This window comes from Corythoichthys intestinalis, chromosome 7 (genome assembly GCF_030265065.1).
Source record: "Corythoichthys intestinalis isolate RoL2023-P3 chromosome 7, ASM3026506v1, whole genome shotgun sequence".
NCBI lineage: Eukaryota > Metazoa > Chordata > Actinopteri > Syngnathiformes > Syngnathidae > Corythoichthys > Corythoichthys intestinalis.
The window spans coordinates 39,474,148-39,494,511 of NC_080401.1; the positions used below are offsets into that span (position 1 = coordinate 39,474,148).

Here is a 20,364-nt window from a genome sequence, read left to right on the forward strand (position 1 = left end):
ATGTCTTCCATTTTCTAATAATTGCTTCCACAGTTGATTTCTTTCCACCAAGCGTTTTACCTATTCCAGATTTAGTCTTCCCAGTCTGGTGCAGGTCTACAATTTTGTCTCTGGTGTCCTTCGACAGCTCTTTGTCTTGGCAATAGTGGAGTTTGGAGTGTGACTGACTGAGGGTTGTGGACAGGTGTCTTTTATACCGATAATGAGTTAAAACAGGTGCTATTAATACAGGTAACGAGTGGAGCCTCGTTAGACCTCGTTAGAAGAAGTTAGAGCTCTTTGACAGCCAGAAATCTTGCTTGTTTGTAGGGGACCAAATACTTATTTTCCACTCTAATTTGGAAATAAATTGTTTAAAAATCAAACAATGTGATTTTCTGGTTTTTATTTCCACATTCTGTCTCTCATGGTTGACAATTGCAGGCCTCTCTAATCTTTTCAAGTAGGAGAACTTGCACAATTGGTGGTTGACTAAATACTTATTTGCCCCACTGTATGTAATAATTTAACAGGCCCAATGGAAAATGGCAGTCTTGAATGGGCCCGCCCAAAAAAAACACACACACAAAAAAGGTATGATTTAAAATTGGAATTTTGCATGAAGACCTGCGATCTTAACCTAGCCATAGATCCTTGAGTAGGATGCTAGTTAGTTGACAAATATTCAGTTCATACTCATTGGAAAATTTCTCGTCAGTTGTCCTGTGACCCTATCTCTGGCCCCCATGTACGTCCTTTGATGCTGTGATGGCGATAGCGGCTGCTGTCTCTTCTGCGTGAATTCACCGTTAGTGGAAACGGGAAGCTGGGGTAGATGACCCGTTTTTACGACCTTATTAATAGTAATAGGTGGGAAAGTGATTTCCTTTGCAGCCGTTCAGTTGGTCGAAGCCAAAATTTGAAGCCAGGAAAGCTTTCGATTTCTTCCAATTGTTGTTGAAAGGACTAAAGAGGATCTTACCTCACCTGAACTACCTATTAGGCTCAGTTGCAATTTGCTATGGCTGAATCGCAGACTTTCATTGATTTTTACATTTCAAACTAATGATACTAACTAAAGTGCATTTTAAATTGATCAAAACTCAGAGGGTTTTCTTAGCATTATGTTGGAGTCATCACACTGCTGCCTGCTACATTTTACGACCTGCATTTTGAACCACGGTATCTACCAAGGGTGTAGGTTTGGTCTCAACATTGGTAGGGACCATAAAACAGCATAACCTGCATGAACACTTTTTGTTGGAGACGGGACATTAATACAACCATACAGATTGGGTGATATGAACCTAATTAATTGATCATTGCAAAATAAATCAGTATTATACTTAATTTCATATAGTATGTATTGGTTCAGGTGATACACCGTTCGATTCTAACCTTTATATTAAAAAAACTACTTAAGAAACATTTTCAAAACTTCCAGAATAAATGTCTGTTTTTTTTTTTTTTTTTTTTTTTGCAAATATAAAGAGCAATATTTGAACACAACATAACATACACAATATAAACTTGTTAATAATATCTAAACTATCCAGAAAAAAAAAATAAATAAAATTGCCACTCAACATTGTCTGTCTAAATAAAGAAATTAAATATAACTGAAAAAATGTCTTAGGAAATAACAAAAATAAACAAAAATGGAGCCTTCATTTCAGTAAAACACTACTGCTTTTGTCCACAAGCACAGCTAAACTCATCAAAAAAATGAAAGCTACAGTGGCTGCTGCTGGCTGAAAAAAACACCTAATATTCCTTCCCTGTGAAAGGGGTGGAGGAGACGGCATGTTGTCGACATGTATTTCTGTCGGGGCTGTGAGTGCATGTGTGTGTTGGGGGGGGGGGGCAAGTCATCAGCCAATCAAACGTGTGTTTTCGAGAAAAATGGACCGTCTCATTCAGCAAGTGAAAAGGGATTAGTCTGAACATAATGAAAATAATTCCATTAATAATGGTTGGGTCACTTCTATCCTTACAACATACGGGAAGACAATCTAAATCACCTATATAACAGAACCCATTATATAATGCAAATAAGGTTGCTTAAAAGTTGGTGGGGACAATTTGAGAATCCTGAAAAGTTGATAGTGTTATGTCCCTACGCAAACGTACGCCCTTGGTATCTGCACAAAAAGTGTGATAAAGTATAAACGTAACCATCACATTGTGAGGGCGCATGTTATTTTTCCTAGAGACTGCACGTCTGGCATGTTGGTGGGAATGCATAGCCACAGATCACATAGCGCACAGTATAAGAATCCTTTAAGTCTGATGGCTCTAAAGTGCATTCTTCTTTCTATTTTTCTCCCCTACAAGCCTTTTGTGTCTAAGCGTCAGCTGTCTATTTATGCTTTTCTTCCAGGCCTACCCTCTCAACTCTTTAGCCAAGAAGCAACCAACAGTGCTGGTCATATGTGGGCCAGAGCAGAACGGCTCCATTGGCCTTGTATGTGCACGACATCTGCGCATGTTTGTAAGTACAAATTATAGCATACAAAGATAAGAAGTAGGGAAATCTTCATATACTGTATGTACTTTATGATTAACACAGAGTAGTAATTCAATTTTTCAACCGCTTGCTTCGTAATTCATAGTTGAATTAAAAAAAAAAAATTCATACATTTGTGATTTGTTGCCTCATCTCCTGCCGATTTATTGTTTTTTCTGTGTGATCCAGCACTGTCCCTTGTCCTAAGTTGCCACGGAAACAGCAGGATGAAAATAGTGGCTTGGGGTCTCATGTTTAGTGCAGCACAAACTCTGCCAAGCAATCAAGAAGAAAAATAATTGGAATGCTAATTGGCATCGCTGCGCCTGGTGGCGTTACTGCAGAATTTTTGCAGGCAATTTTTGTTTATAAAGACTTTTCATAACTTTTATAAAGCCTTCAAATATTCCATGTACGAATGTGTAGGGGGATCAGGGTTGTTTTTTTACAATGGTAGGTTGTCACACTTCACTATGATGGAACCACAAGAGGGTGATTTTTCACAATTTTCATTCATTCATTTTCCAAGCCGCTTATCCTCGCTAGGGTCAGAGAGGTGCTGGAGCCAATCCCAGCTAACTATGGGCAGTAGGCAGGATACAACCTGAATCCAGCCAATGCAGGGCACAAAGAGACGAAAAACCATTCATTCACACACTCATACCTACGGACAATGTAGAGTGTTCGATCAACCTACCATGCATGTTTTTGGGTTGTGGGGGGAAATCTGAGGACCCGGAGAAAACCCACGCAGGCACGGGGAGAACATGCAAACTCCACACAGAAAAAGCCGGAGCCCTGGATTGAACTCTTGATCTCAGATTTGTATGGCGGACGTGCTAACCACTCTGCCACCGTTTGTTTTAATTCAGTGATCCCTTGTTTTTCATGCTTAATGGGGACCAGAACCCACTGCAACAAGTGAAAAACCGTGAAGTAGTGCCTCCCTGCCCCCCCCCCCCCCATTTATTATTTTTTTGTGTGTTCAATGTAAAACCGTTCAAAAGTTTGGGTTCGCTTAGACCCCAAACTTTTGAACGGTAGCATATTTATTCAGATTTAGCATTGGAAAGAGATACATATAAGACATGTTTTTTCACCCCCCCCCCCCCCCAAAGTATAATTAAAAAAAAAAAAAAGTATGTTTATAAACAAATAAATAAATAAATAAAAATAAAAAAAATCGTCATTTCGCCCACCCGGACGATATGGTCTCTCCTTTCAAGCTCGGGTCCTCTACCAGAGGCCAGGGAGCTTGAGGGTCCTGCGCAAGATCTTAGCTGCCCCTAGTACCCCAATCACTACTGGCACCACTGTTGCCTTCACTCCCTACATTTTCTCCAATTTTTCCTTCAACCCTTGATATTTCGCCAGCTTTTCGTGTTCTTTTTTCCTGATGTTGCTATCGCTTGGGATTGCTACATCTATCACTACTGCTGTCTTCTGATGTTTATCCACCACCACCATGTCAGGCTGGTTAGCCATCACCAGTTTGTCTGTCTGGATCTGGAAGTCCCACGGGATCTTGGGTCGATTGTTCTCGATCACCTTTGGAAGTGTTGCCCACCTTGACCCTGGGGTCTCCAGTCCATACTCGGCACAGATGTTCCTGTCCACTATGCCAACTACTATATGTATATGCAGTACATATATAATTATGATAAGTTTTAAACATGTTACTGACCCACCAATTTATTTTTTAAAAACAAGAATACAGTAGAAAAATGCTTGTCTTTATTAAATGCTTCATTGAGTGAGTCCACTCAAATCCCTCAAGCTGCTCAAGCTGCTCACTTACACACAATGAGTTGCCACAGCAAATGTTTAACAAGCTAAATGCTGATTGACACATGCGGAGTTTTGAAATTTCGGTTTCCTATCATCTCTGATAAGATCAAACCTTAAGATCTGTCAATCATCATTAACTTTAATAAGAAACTCCAGTGCACGTTATATTCGGGAAATTACGGTATATAATATATATCCGCGATGGACTAAGGGCGCGAAGTTTGAAGGATCACTGTATCGGTATTAAAATAATAAAAATTGGACCAAGAATAAATCTACATTGTCTTTACTGTGGAGTGACACACTACTATGGTAAAATGCAATAACCTTAGTATTTCCAAATAGCAATTTCTAAATCTTAAGGGTTTCAATATTCTTTTTATGAGCTTTTACACAATGGTTTTCTAGTTATGAAAGTGTCTACTTTCATTCACATTCTCAAGCTAGCTAGCTAATTGCTTGCTAGGTGTTGGTTTAGCTTTTATTGCCACTTTACTAAGCACAGTGAAATTGTTTCCCAACACTCAGAACAAACTGTTCTCTATGATTAAAATAAAACTTGACTTTTGACATGCATCATGATTAACAAGCTGTCCCGGAATATAATTTGAGCTCCCGTAAAGGTCTTTGAGCAGTTATCCCATTACTCTCCCGGCAAGAGTCCTCAGACAGTCATGACATCACGCCGTTGTTACTCTCGTTAATGCGGTCTGCACGTGAACATGATGTCATGAGCGTCGCGTCTTGCGCTCTCTGAGATTTCAATACAAATTATTAGTTTTGGAAGCCGCTTTGAGGATACCAAACACAAAACTGAAAACGGATATGGATCTTTACCACATGTCTGTCACACAACCACAATTTATGGGTAGTTAAAGTTGTATCAGATAGGCTATGCAAACTACAGTGTATTACACCACTGAAATGAACGCTTCCAACTCATCATTTAAATTGCCATCGTTTCGGTCTTTTTTTCTTTGTTTGTTTTAAACCATTTTTAAATGTTAGCATTTGTGCCCCTCTGGAAGCGCACTAGTTTTCTCTGAGTGGAGAAACTCGATCACCTTGGCCTAGGAGCGCTCCCCTGGTGCCAGAGTGTGTGTTGCTCGTGGCGTTTTTGTGATCCATGTCAGCTGGAAGACATACTGGCACATGTGAGCACCAAAAATAACCCAAAACAAAAAAATACCACTAGGAGTTGGCTGTTTTCAGTGGCTAAGCTGTGAATATGAAAAGAAAATAGTGATGAATTGTCACTTGAAAGATGACTTAGGGATATTTGCAAAATGAGCTCAAGCCACATCATCAGTCTTTTCCCCCCTTCTTTACTCACTTTTACTTTCTGCGTAATCAAAACTGAGCTTTGTCATAATGATTTTTCATACAGCACAAAAGAACCATGCCGTGTTCCCTCACTTTATTGTGGTTCTCCTACTGCTACTTATAGATATATATGAGTGAACTTACTTTTTGCCTCCATGGCCTGCAGATGATCTGAATGATGAAACATCCTCAGAAAATTCCATATTTTTCACAGGATATAATGGGACAGGTCAAATGTTTGTAGAATGGCCCCTAGGCAGGATTTTCATTCTCGCATGGAATAATTTTAGTTTGTTTTTCTTTGAAGCCCCATGGTAGCCCCCCATGCATTTTGAAGGCTTCCGGAAGTGAGTGAAGCGCTAAAGTAAAAAGAAATAATCCTGGATATGCTTCCGGAGGGATAGAGTTAGTCAGCTGACTATGAAGAGAAATAATTAATTTATATAATCTCTCGACAGTCCTGAACAGAATATAAAGCCACTTTGTTTTCTTCAATTTCTTGTTTATTTTAATGTCTGGTTCCACTAAAATTGTATTGTTTTTCTGAACAGACAGAAAGTGATTTTGGTTATTATGGGAAAACAACAAAGAAAATGGCAGGTATCAACTCTGAAATGAAACTTTTATGAGCTGTTTTTGTTGTCATCAATGTATTTGTCCAAAACCTTTATTCACTTAAAATGAACAAAAACCAGTAGAAACGTGGAATTTGATTTTCTCTCATATCTTAACCAGTTATCCAATAATGACTTTTTAACCGATAACCGATATCCCGATATTGTCCAACTCCAAAAATCCAATACCGATATCAAACTGATACCGATACATGGGGTCATAGACTTACAGTGATATGGAAAAAGTATCAGAACCTTTTGGAATTCCTCACATTTATGCTTAAAATCACCATCAAATGTGAACTGATCTTTGTCAAAATCACACTGATGAAAAAAGTGTCTGCTTTGACTAAAACCACTCAAACATTTATAGGTTTTTATATTTTAATGAGGATAGTATGCAAACAATAACAGGAGGGGGGAAAAAATACATAAAACATGACCCCCTCCCCCCTTTGGCAGCAATAACTTCAACCAGACATTTTCTGTAGATCTGTCCGGCGCATCGATCAGGACTAATCTTGGCCTTTTCTTCTCTACAAAACTGCTTTAGTTCAGTCAGATTCCTGGGATGTCTGGCATGAATCTCTGTCTTTAGGTCATGTCACAGCATCACAAGGGGGTTCAAGTCTGGACTTTGATTTGGCTAGTGCAGAACATGTATTTTGTTCTTCTGAAACCATTCTGAAGTTGATTTACTTCTGTGTTTTGGATCATTGTCTTGTTACAGCATTCATCCTCTTTTTAGCTTCAGCTGTATGACTCAGGTTTTCCTGAATAACACCCCATACACTTTTGAATTCATTCTTCCATTAATGATTGCAAGTTGTCCAGGCCCTGTGGGAGCAAAACAGCCCCGAATCATGATGCTCCCTCCACCATGCTTCACGGTGGGGATGAGGTGTTGATGGTGGTGAGGTGTTCAGTTTTTCCTCCACACATCACGTTGTGTGTAACTCCCAAACAATTCAACTTTGGTTTCATCAGTTCACAAAATATTTTACCAAAACGTCTGTGGAGTGTGATAGTGCCTTTGTGAGAACATTCAACGGGCAACATTGTTTTTTTTAGACAGCAGTGGCTTCCTCCGTGGAGTCCTCCAATGAATACCATAGTTGATGTGTGCACAAAGACTGTGCCAGTGATTTCTGTAGGTCTTTAGCAGACCTCTCTGAGTATTCTACGCTGAACTCTTGGCGTCATCTTTGGTGGACGGCCACGCCTTGGGAGAGAAGCAACAGCGCCAAACTCTCTCCATTTGTAGACAACTTATCTTACTGTCGATTGATGAACATTCAGACTTTTACAGATGGTTTTGTATCCTTTCCCAGCTTCGTACAAACCAACAATCCTTGATCACAGGTCTTCAGACAGCTCTATTGATCGAGCCATGATGCACATCAGACAATGCTTCTCATCAAGACAATTCTTACCAGGTGTGTGTTTTATAGTGGGTAGAGCAGGTTTAAACCACTCATCAGTTATTGGGCACACACCTGACTAAAAATGTTTGGCAAAAATTGGTTTCAATTGCTCTTTAAGTCTCCTTAGGCAGAAGGTTCACTTACTTATTTTCCCCCTTCTGTCATTGTTTGCATCCTATCATTAAAATATGAAAACCTATAAATGTTTGGATGGTTTTAGGTTTTGTATTTGCATCTGTGTGATTTTGACAAAGATCAGATCACATTTGATGGTGATTTCATTCAGAAATGTTAAAAATTCCAAAAGGTTCAGATACTTTTTCATACCATTGTAACATATTATGGCTAATTGTATTGTAATGCCTCACTGGATGCTTTAATAATGATAATACCCACATAACAAATCCCAAGCATCTTAGTTGGAGACCGCTAATAGTCAATAAGCATTACTGCTGTGCTAAGCTGTGACCACCCTTGGACAAAGGCAGAAGGCTTCTACATTCACTTTTAAGGCTTCATGCATATCGGCCCAAAACTGTTGTCGATATTATCCGATATCATTGTAAAATGCCGTTATCGGCCAATATTTTTGGCTACCCGATAATATCAGACAACTCTAATCTCAACTGTATCTCAGGTTTTTCACCTAATGTCCCCTTTGACATTACATTATCTTGCGTTTTTGTTATTTATTAAGGCTGTAACGGTACATGTATTTGTATTGAACCGTTTCGGTTCGTGGTGCTCGGTTCGGAACGGAGGCGTACCGAACGAGTTTCTGACGTAATGTAACCCTTACTTTTCAAGGCTGTGAGTTGATTGGGTTACAGTTTCTTTGTGTAGATGACCAACACGTGAGGACCAACACGGTAGGACAGTATAACCCAGAAACGTCAACGGCGCGACAACGTGGCCGCCGCGAGAACGCAGTGAAACGCGGGCGTTAAAGTCAGTCAGCCAATGCACACCACTCGCAGTGCGGCTGCGTGTTAGACGCGTCCCAGAAGTGGCTCAACATGACGCATGCGAAAAAAACGGCAGAGTTTATTATTTGACGCAAGACGCGACCCTCCTGCGTCAATACTACTACCGGTAGCTAGGATCGGGCAGACTGGAAGTCACTCGTGTAAAAATACGGTGGCTCCGGTCGATTTTCAAACTAATATCCAATTATAACCCACTTTTTGAGTCCATCAGATCTCTTGAGTGGTAGATCGGGGCACAGTTGACTTGTCTTTGTTGATTTACTGCTGTCTTTTTTGCTAAAATAATAACCAACATGGCCCCGTGTTCAATACAAAACCCTCCTACCACAACAAAACAAGTAGGAACTAATATTCACATAGGAACTAAAGTTATACTATATCACATTTGTAAAATATAAACACATAATAAAATAAATAATAGCCCATTTAAATAACATAAATTGAAATTACCTAAAACACATGTAATTAAATAATAAGAATAATACTCAAATCCTGCTTACACAATTAAATTTATGAATTTCTGTGTGGCGCTTTAACTTGAGAAAATCCACCAATAAAGCTTTTGAAAACCGTTCATAAGAAAAAAAAAGATTCATTGAGGCATTTCATTTGTAAAATACATGTTAAAATCTTTTTGTCATTGGGATTGCTTTTCTCTTTAGCACAGGACTTCTTTTTTCTTCTTTCTTTCAGAAAGAAAGCTGACCAATACGTGGGGTCTGAAAGGCAAATTGTTGTTGGATTATCTTTAAATACCCGCTACTTTTTGAGCAGAATTCTAGCTTTGTATATGCTAATATTCCTATTGTTGAAAGCACAAAGGCGTGTAATAAACAACTAGCACATTTATATTTTGCATTTTGTTTTCTTACTATACCGAAAATGAACCGAACCGTGACCTCAAAACCGAGGTACAAACCAAACCGAGATTTTTGTGTACCGTTACACCCCTATTATTTATTCATTTTAATGTTTGTATACTGCAAATTGCAGTCAGGATGCATATGATCCCTCCTCGTACAGCATTACAATGTTGTCTTTTAACTCACTGGCTGCCATTGACGGCGATAGATGTCTAATCCCTTTGAAGAAGGAAGGCTAGCAGTAAATGAACATCCAGCCACCCACTGTCAGCAGAAGGATGGAAAAAAGATGAAAACATGATTGAATGTATTGTCAATAGCACTGAAAGAGTTAATGTTGTATTTTTGCTATAAGAGGAGATGTTGCATAGAAGACATTTATAGAATGCAGTATTTATGGTCTTCTGACTAACGCGGCAGCTGCTATACTCAACCTAAGCCATGACGACAAACAACTGTTTACAGTAAAATCGAATCCCAAAATATCCTGGGCAATAAGCCACAAACTGTTTTATCAAGTCTAAATCCATATCTGATCACATGTAAATTTCCATTACAGTTGTTTTTTTTTTTTAACAAACAGACGTTATCTCGACGTGGATGTATTTTTTAGAAAACGTAACAAACATCGATTAATCGTAAAATTTGGCCTTTCGGAATTGTATGTTTTACAAACATAAGAGACGTTTGTACCAAAAGTTGCACTCATTCATACTTCTCTGGTTAGGGCGACCGCTCGTTGAAATAACGTCATTTTGCATAATCAGAAGAGCTCATTTGACTTCTCAAACTTCAAAGTCATTTATTTAGGCAACGTTCACCAGGGTCGACAACACGTGACTTGTGTATATTATTTTTTTGCTACATTTCTGTTATTGTAGTGATGGCCAACATGCATGTTTGAAGATTTGCTTAAAGTTGAAAGATCACAGGTGCTTCCTGAGAAACATGACAGATCTTTGGTTTTGCGGGCATCTGGATTTCTACTCTCACATCTATAAGGCAGACGTTCAGTCAGGAAGCAGACAGCAGAAACCGCAATCCCCGAACATTGGTGGATGTACGTGTCTCGAGCCACCGACCCGTTGTACAGAGTGCCATTTGTCAAATAATAAAATAATAACAATCACAGGCTATTGGCTTTATGATGTAACTTCCCGCATCTATTTTAAATGTTTTGTCCTTTTTTATTTTCAGGAGTATGAGCCCACCATATACCACCCAAAGCGATCGCCTCACAGTCTGCATCAGGATTTTACAGTTCAGTGCGAAAAGATGGACATCCCTTTCCTCTCTTATCTCCCTACAGAGGTCAGCGCTATCTTCCTGGCAGTCATTTCTTTCCGAACAATTGAAATATTCTGGACGATATGCAAAAATTAATCTTCTGTCATGATAATTTTATTTCATGATAACAAAATGCCACGATTTAATTTATTTTTCATTATTTGATGAAAAACTTTTAACATTTTTTAAAAGGTACCACTGATAGAAAGACATGTAATTCTTAAATGATACATGTTACTATGAGTTATAATAATTTGATATTAAAAACCCTCTTAATGTTTTCGTTTTAATAAAATTTGCAACATTTGTTTAACTTGTAGGTCGCCATTGTTGTTGACGACGCAATGCACTCTGGCGCTGCCGAGCTACCACAGTGTCACTCTTTAGCTACATAAACATGTCGTCAGTTTTGCCCTTCCAATTTGAACCCGAGCAGAAACGTGATGAGCAGGACAGCAAAATGAGCAGCAAAAGTAATTATGAAGGTCTACAGCGGGATTCGAAACCGCATTTCCAGTTCAATACGCGTAGACCACAGGACTATACTCCCGCATCCGTGTAGCATTTAAGTAATGATTTTTAATAGAAAGCAATCGCAACCCACATGTGTTGTCTATCTCTGTGCGGTAAAACTTGAAAGGGAAACGCAACTGAAAAGAAAGCGCGGCTGGCTTGACCACGGTATTAGAAAACACGGCTCACTTCATACAGCAAACAGTCAACAATGACATAGGGATTGCGTAAAGGGTTTATTGAACACACAAAAAACACACGATTGCGTAAAGAGAGACACAAAACGGGTCCGCGACAGTAGGTCGTGATCAATTAAAAAAAAAAAAAAAAAAAAAAAAAAAAACAGGGAAAACCATGGTGATAGGCAGACAAACGAAAACATAAAACAAGGCAATGGTGCAACTAGCAACGAAGGGATATACAAACTGTCAAATGGCAGAAAGTCAGTATCTCGACAAGCCTCCTAGGATCGATTTAAAGACACTGCTGATGAGCTAGCATTTGAATGCAAGTACGATTTTGGAGACTCATCCCACAGATCTGTAACAAAACAATCTGACCAGCAGCAGAATGTGACAAAAGCATGCCAGTTGTTATACTAGCTTCGCTTGCTAGTATGCTAGTCACCCCAAGCGTGCTTTGCTCGCGTAAAACATGGCGCCCTCTGTCGGTCAAAACGTACTAAATACCGTATTGGCCTTGATTATAAGACGACCCCCTCTTTTTCAAGACTCAAGTTTGAAAAAAGACTTTTTGAACACCAAATTATTTTTTATACAGAAAATAATTACAGTACATCCGAAACAAATGATTATAACAATATATTTGAGAGAAAAAGCATGTTATCTTGCCTCATTCAAATCTCAATATCTGAACATTTAAATATGTAAACTAAAGTGCAATCACATTCGTAAATGAAGGGCTTCTGGTTTTTGAAATGTAAATCAACCAATCTATTGTGATAAAACAACAAAATTACAATAACTGCCTTAACCATCAAAGTGAAGTCTAACTGTAACTGTAGTCTTGAAACAAATCTGAATAAGGAAAAACATTGCAATGAAATAATGCAAACTGGTTAAACTAAAAAAAGTAGCTGAGATCTGTCATGACCGAACATCGCTTCAATGATTTCTGGCGCCATCTAGCGTCGTGAATGGGTATAATGTCTAGACCGCGAATATAAGACGATCCCCTCTTTTTCATTGTTATTTCAATGCAATAAACACCGTCTTATATTCGGGCCAATGCGGTATTACAGATTTTTAAAAGAATGGCAATAATATATGTTTCTAATAACATATTTTAGTGAAAGAGAACAATTGTGGCTTATTAGAGCCTAAAGGTCTCTAAGTCCGAGGTTCCCTTTAAAATTTAAAGACCAGAAAAAGATATTATACCTGTTTATCTTCTTTTCCAATGTAGTAGTAGTGCTACAGTACTATAACTGTTTAATGTATTTATGCACCATGTTTGTGTTGTGTGGTGATTTATCACACACCTGGTTAGTTGGTAAAGGGGCATATCGTAGCCGTTCCACATCCTGATTCAGAAAGCATCAACACACTATATTATATTATTAAACTTGACGAAAATTATGTCATCGAAAATGTACAATCGTTTTAGCAATATATATCTTCGTATAGCCCAGCAATACGCTCTGATGGCCAGGCAATTACAAGACTATGACACCCCTACATTACTACAAAAAAACAAACGAATAATCATGTGGTTTCCGTTGCGCTTCACTGCTAATTGCAAGCAATCCCTTAATAGAGTTTTTACAAGCTGTTGTAGGGAACAATTTAGGTTAATTCAGTTTCGCTCCAAGGCACTACTTGCTCCAATTTTGTGGAAACATTTGGGCCTACTCCTTCTAGGGTACATTTTTCTTTTTTTTTAATAAATGCAGAAGGCAAATTATTTCCATTCCAAACTCCTTCTGGAACTGATTCACTTCACGAAATAAGTCATTCACCCTGAGGGACGATTGCTTTTCACAGGTTCAGCTCATAAACGACGCTTACAACCTCGTCATCGACGCCATGCTGGGCCCCGAGGATGACATCGTTGACATTAAGGAGCCCTATGCAGGGATTCTAGTGACCCTCAAGCAGGTCAAGATCCCCATAGCCAGTGTGGATGTGCCCTCGGGTGAGTTTTAACCAGTGTCAGCCCAAAAGGGCCTCTTGCTAGCTCCTCGTCGGATCTTCTTAGTACTGAGGTGCAAGTGGAGGACAAGCTTTCATCATTTGTAGAGGTGTGCAAAATTTCCGATTCTTAGCTTATTCGCGATTCGGCCGTGGAAGATTCGAGAACGATTCACAAACATCCAAATTCCGATTATTGAAATATGTCGAATAAAGCAGAAGTAAAACACACTCAGCGCGCCACGCGGTCTTCGGGACACAATGAGGAACGGAGCGAGAGTAGCTAAACATCATACTTGTCATTACCCGGCCCCTGAGGTAATGCCAATGCTCAACTCACAGCTCTAGCTCAACTCATGCCGCGAGATAAAAAAAACAACAACATAATTGACTGCTGACGACAGCTGCAACAAAGTACGTCCACATAATGTTATGTTAGATATCATATTTATATAGGACTAGATGCATAATAGACTCGGTGGCGTTAGCAGCACATGTACAGAAAGCTAGATGCGGGCGTTAGTAAACGGCCGCCATCTTAAAGCAGTAGACTTCCCTGCAAGGCTGTTGTAGCGAACCTTGCAAGCGAACCTAATTATCTTTTTATCTAAAATACTCCTAAATTGGTAAAATGTTGACTTGACTCTATCTTTGAAATAGTTTTAAAACTTTTTTATGTCGAAAGTAGACAAAAGGGAAATTATGGAATAACGGGAGCAATTTTAACAACTTTAACGGTTGATTCACAACATTAAATTAATTGAATGTAGTTTAAAGTGCTTGTGACACGAAAAAGCATGTTTATTTCATAATACACGCGGTATTTTATGCTCCTGAATGATATGGACCGCTTGGATGTGTGTGGAAGCGATCGCTATATTTATTTAGTTTTTTGAATCCCGCGCCAGGAAAATGAGTGACTTCCGGCTTCGGTCTCGCATTGAGGAGGAGGGCGCTGTGACGTGTACGGTAGAAGACGTCCTCTTCACGCTACAGTGTACTGTTGTGTATGAGGACGAAGGATTCAGCTGATTTTGCGGATTAATACTTTTATTTTTTGCATCACGCCAGCCAAACGGCTGCAGAAAAATCATTCTTTATGCGGGAGAGGCGTATGCGCCTTTTTGGAGTTTCAAAAGGTTCCCATTCACCGTGGATATTTACTGTGGGACCATTGGACTTACAAGGAAGTGAGTAAACATCTTGTTTTGTATTATGTCAAATACGAATACAGTGATTACAAAGTAAACACTATAAAATTCCTTTAAATAAAGGACTACTTACGTTTGATCATTAATAGGCATGTAAAAAGCTATCCTCATGCTCATTAGCAGTTAGCTGTTAGCGCGTTAGCTACACAACAATTCCAGCCACCCTCCTCCAGGGAACGAACTGTAAATTGCTCTCCGCCGGGCGGTTTGCCGATCCGCAAAGAAACTCGACAACCGGGTCGTCATGTCAAATAATCCAGGCTAGTTATGTGTGATTTTCCACTTCGAAGACTTTGAAACATCCCTCGGTTCGGGTTAGCATGTCGGCTAGCTGTCACTCCTTCTGGTCTGTTTACATTCTCCGAAGCCGGGGAAGGGAAATGACATATGTCCGATTTAGGTGTCATAAAATATCGTTCGGCAGGTGTGACAGTAAAGGTAAAGTCGACTGTTTTGACCATTATGGAGTAATTTTGCCATGTCGTCTTGGATAAATGGATTTTTATTATTTTATATTCCATTTAGCACAAGTTATTTGTCATGACCATGCCATTTATTTAGCAATTGGGGAAAGTACTTGGGTAAAAAGAATATCCTGTAAAAATATTGAAGTAAAGAGACAGAAACAATGACATTTTGCCGCTCTCTTCGTCGCGTTTTCCTCATTGTGAATAGTTCCCCCTCGACGGGCTGACTGGTCCTTCTCAAGCCATTTATATAGCTATTGGGGAAAAATACTTGGATAAAAAGAATATCCTGTAAAAATATTGAAGTAAAGAGACAGAAACAATGACATTTTGCCGCTCTCTTCGTCGCGTTTTCCTCATTGTGAATAGTTCCCCCTCGACGGGCTGACGGGTCCTTCTCAAGCCATTTATATAGCTATTGGGGAAAATACTTGGATAAAAAGAATATCCTGTAAAAATATTGGGAGTAGAGAGACTGAAACAATGACATTTTGCAGCTCTCTTCGTCTCGTTTTCCTCGTTCTGAACAATTCCCCCTCAATGGGCTGAATAGTAAAACCGATGAGCCTAGTCTACCGCTGACGTCATCCACCTGTTGGGGACGCTAAAGCCCTATAATTGTAGGCGTGGCTAACCGGCAGATTAAAAGACTCATTTCTCGTCATCTGCGCTTTGCTAAATTGTTGTATATGGTCGAATCGTCTCAAAATATGATTCTAATTCACATAATAATGCCATTTAAGACTTTTTTTCTGGTGTCGTATGCTCTTTAAAGCTGCTGATACAGAATGGGGATTTGAGTGTATTATTTGTTGTTTTTAACTGTTAACTTCATACTGAAATAGTCGTTTATTTAAGCCTGGGAGGCTTTTTTTTTTTGTATAGTTTTTGTAACTAATGTAGAAAACACTGAAAGCAGCTAATAGCGGGAGGAGGGGGGGGGTCATCAATAATCGATTTATATACGAATCGTAGCCTCTGAATCGTAATCGTAATCGAATCGTTAGGTGCCCAAAGATCCCCACCTCTAATCATTTGTTTTGGGCGTGAAAGTAGGTCCTCAACTGTTCATGTTGTTCCTCAGGTTGGGATGTGGAAGAGGCAGGTCAGGATGGGATAAGCCCAGAAGTGCTCATCTCTCTGACCGCACCGAAAAAGTGCGCCATGAGTTTCTCGGGGAAGCATTTCTTGGCCGGACGCTTCCTGCCTTACGACATCCAGAAAAAATATGATCTCAACTTACCGGAATACCCGGGAACAGACTCTCTCATCGAACTGTAATGCCCGGGATACAATTTGTGAGCGTCTTTTGTTTGGGTCTTACAAATGAGAAACAATAATGTCTCAGTCGTATCTGCCGTAGGAGGATTTAGTACCAATGACCTGGTGGCTTGAAGTCTTTCTGTGTCAGTCTCCACATAAGAACTGTAGCATTATACTTGTTGGATTTATTTAAGAAATGAGATTTGTTTCACGAACAGAACCGTGTAACTGTTTGTTTTTTATTTGCATTATAGCAATATGTTTATTTCTCATTTATTGCCTTTACAAAAACAGTTCTTGTCGTCTAATAATAAAATGTGAATTTAAAACCCATGTTTTTGTCATTGACTTTTATTATGGAAACAATGGAAAGCTTTGGTTGAAACACAGATCTTCTTTCACTGCAGCAGGATTTACTGTACATTTGGGATATCATGACGGTCGAAATGGAACAAAAATGCATGGACCTGGTCATCCTCTATGCTATATTCCAACAGTTAACGCATTGGTTGCCATTGACAGCAACATCTATCGCCATCACGGGCATTGAAACATGCTCATTTTCTATCAACAGTAACTGGGAGGCAGTTACACCTTTACTGCCAGGCCACTTGTTCCGGTTTATTGCTCCATTACAAGACTTGATTTGGTAATAAACTGATGAAATCCGCCTGTAACCAAACCCAGACAAAGAAAAGTCTGTCATTACGGAGGATATAACTTCTGGTTTTAATAAAAACAACCAAGGGAAGCTCCGTAATGAATGAGATCATTGGTGTTTATTGAATAAACAGCAGCCTCATTTGAATTCTAATGTACTAAAACATAAAATTGTGTGGTTTAATGTGTAGCAGTTAATATAATGCGCAAATGACTTTCATTGTTGTCAGGAAATACGCCATGCTCACTACTCTGACATTTGTAATTTTTTTGTTGTTACAGTGTTAATAGTGGCATTTCTTTCTGTCTTTTTTGTTGTTGTTTTTAACCCTTTTCAGCTGCTTGACACAGAGAATGGAAATCTGAGTGTTCAATTGGTCTGAACAGTTTTAATGTATCACAAGAGTATGACATACTCCCATTGTGATCATTCAACATGCCTCGTTTATTAGGAGAAAGCAGCGACCAGGAAGAAAAAGAAAGGAAAAACAGAGAGACATAGGAGAGAGACACAGAAGAAGCACAAACAAAAACAAGAAATACATTGAACGCCAACACTAATTATGAATATGTTGGTGCTATCATTAGCTAGTTGTATTTCCAGTTGACAACATGCAGAGGGTCTGATGACCAAGGAGAAAGTGGGGGGGGGGGGGGGGGGGGGTCAGAAAGATAAGTACAGTGCCCTCCATAATTATTGGCACCCCTGGTTAATATGTGTTTTTAGCTTCAAATATATATTTTTTAAAATTCAAATAATATGGGACCTTAATGGGAAAAAAAAGAGAAAAATCCAACCTTCAATACAAGTGCATTTATTCAGTGGGGAAAAAAATCCCGCATAAAAAAAATAATTATTTGACATCAAATAACGTGTGTCACAATTATTAGCAGCCCTGGTGTTAATACTTTGTGGAACCCCCTTTTGCCAACAAAACAAGGTCTGGGGACTGAGATGGCCATGGGAGGAGCTTGATTTTGTGTCTGGTGAACCATTTCTGTGTAGATTTGGCCATATGTGTAGGGACATTGTCTTGCTGAAAGACCCAGTGACGACCAATCTTCAGCTTTCGGGCAGAGGGCAACAGATTTTGATTAAAAATGTCCTGGTATTTCAAAGCATTCACGATGCCATGCACCCTAACAATGTTCCCAGGGCCTTTGGAAGCGAAACAGCCCCACAGCATCACTGACCCACCCCCATACTTCACAGTGGGTATGAGGTGCTTTTCAGCATGCGCATCTTTCGTGGCACGCCAGACCCACTTAGAGTGTTTGTTGCCAAAAAGCTAAATCTTGGTCTTATCTGACCAAAGCACACGGTCCCAGGCTTCAACTGGGAAAGCTGAAGATGGGTCGTCACTGGGTGTTTCAGCAAGACAATAACCCTAAACATATGGCCAAATCTACACAGAAATGGTTCACCAGACACAAAACCAAGCTTCTCCCATGGGCATCTCAGTCCCCAGACCTTGTTTTGTTGGCAAAAGGGTGTTGTACAAAGTATTAACACCAGGGGTGCTAATAATTGTGACACACATTATTTGATGTCAAATAATTATTTCTTTATGTGGGATTTTTTCCCCCACTGAATAAATGCACTTGTATTGAAGGTTGGATTTTTCTCTTTTTTTCCATTAAGGTCCCATATTATTTGAATAAAAAAATATATATTAGAAGCTAAAAAACACATCTCAACCAGGGGTGCCAATAATTATGGAGGGCACTGTAACTGGGAGGGGTGAAGTGTACACAAATCACCCATGTGAGGTGTAGAACCCAGTATTTGTGTGAAACCCTTGTGAGTGTGGATATGTTGGCATCCTATTCTATGCTGCCTGATCGCTAATCATAACACCTAGTTTTTCAGACGTGATAGTCCTGCAAACGGGTGGAACTGCAGCGCGGGAGCCGCCCCAGGGTCACGGCCCTTCCCCAGCCAATAGGGGGGAGCGAGCAAGCACAGCCCATCCCTCCTCCCACAGCGCCAGCAAGAGGTCCGACGTCATCCCCCCGGGATCTAAGGTGGTCCCCTTGGGCTATGACAACGGCGTTCCAAACAGTGCTATCTTTGCAACACCGTTACCGTTACTGAGGATGTGAAGGGGCACGTCAGTGCGTTACTACAATTTGTTGGAACAAAGCGGAAGTTGTCTGATTTTGTCGCAGATCTGCCTGCCTGCCTGCCCTGGAAAGTGCAGAGCGGGAAGGGGAGGATAAAAGGGGGTTGATCTCAAACGCGATGATGTTTGGCTAGGTGGCTCGGAGCGTTAGCATGGCATTCCCGTTCGCGTTAGCATCAGGCTATTGCTAACGGCTTTTTTTTTTCACATACAGTTCATGGCGTCCTGTTCAGTGTGATTAATTTTTTTTCATTTTACAGACAAAAATATTTTTCTTAGTGCTGTCAAATTTATCGCATTAACGGGCGGTAATTAATTTTAAAATTAATCATATTAAAATATTTGAAGCAATTAACGCATGCACAGAAAAATCCGTTCATGCGTTGCCTCAACCAGTTTACAATGACACTGTTTTAGCACATTGAGGGCAAAAAGCCAGAGAAATGCAAGCGGACACAGGCGTTCATTGAACCGCGCCTTTTATTAGCTTAAGCTTTGGCAACTCTTTCACAACAAATATAAGTATTGTGGCATACGACGTGGGGAAGAATGACAGGAGAAGATCTTTTAGTTAACACGCTAAATTGAACACAACGCAGAACATACTGTAAACTACTTGCGGCCACCACTGACAGTCATGGTTACCCAACTTCCCATCATGCATTTGGACGGAACAGTTAAGTCGCTACAATTACATTTAGTGTGTGATGATCACTCAGCACAGACCTTTAAAACCTAAAGCAACATTACATATTCTCTCTTCTTGCCAAGAAAAGAAGACTAATCTTAGCGTGTTCATCCCAAAACAGGCAATGGGAAGACTGGAGAGGACACCAGCAGATGAACTGGGGATGGGGGGGGTGCACGCAGCATGTAACATGAGTGACACAACCAGACACACATTGTGAACATGTTCCAAATACTACGGCACATTTTCGTCACGTTCTTGTCTCGTCAGACGAAAACTGGCATTCGTGTCGTTATGTTTTAGTCTCCCAATAAACGTTATTAGCTCATTATTGTTTCATCATGGTCATGAAAAAAATTGTTCATCGACGAAATATTATCGTTATAGTCGAAAACAAGACGAAAACAACACTGGTGGGTACAATTCATTGAAAATAATGTACTGTTTTCCTGCTGAGTGTGCATTATCGTCACCAAGTTGGCGTTGTACTTGTATTATATACCCATATTATAATATATA

At 39.7% G+C, this 20,364-nt stretch overlaps 1 protein-coding gene across 1 annotated transcript in view; it reads left to right on the plus strand.

Annotated features, from left to right (window-relative positions):
- yjefn3 (YjeF N-terminal domain containing 3) overlaps positions 1-16,698 on the plus strand; it is a 110,929-nt gene extending 94,231 nt beyond the window's left edge. Inside the window, exons 3-6 of the mRNA XM_057841998.1 lie at positions 2,360-2,470; positions 10,681-10,794; positions 13,287-13,437; positions 16,196-16,698. Of these exons, the coding sequence (XP_057697981.1) occupies positions 2,360-2,470; positions 10,681-10,794; positions 13,287-13,437; positions 16,196-16,392 (573 nt within the window). The 3' untranslated portion in view covers positions 16,393-16,698. The remainder of the gene's footprint in view (positions 1-2,359; positions 2,471-10,680; positions 10,795-13,286; positions 13,438-16,195) is intronic.
- The last annotated feature ends 3,666 nt before the right edge of the window (positions 16,699-20,364 follow it).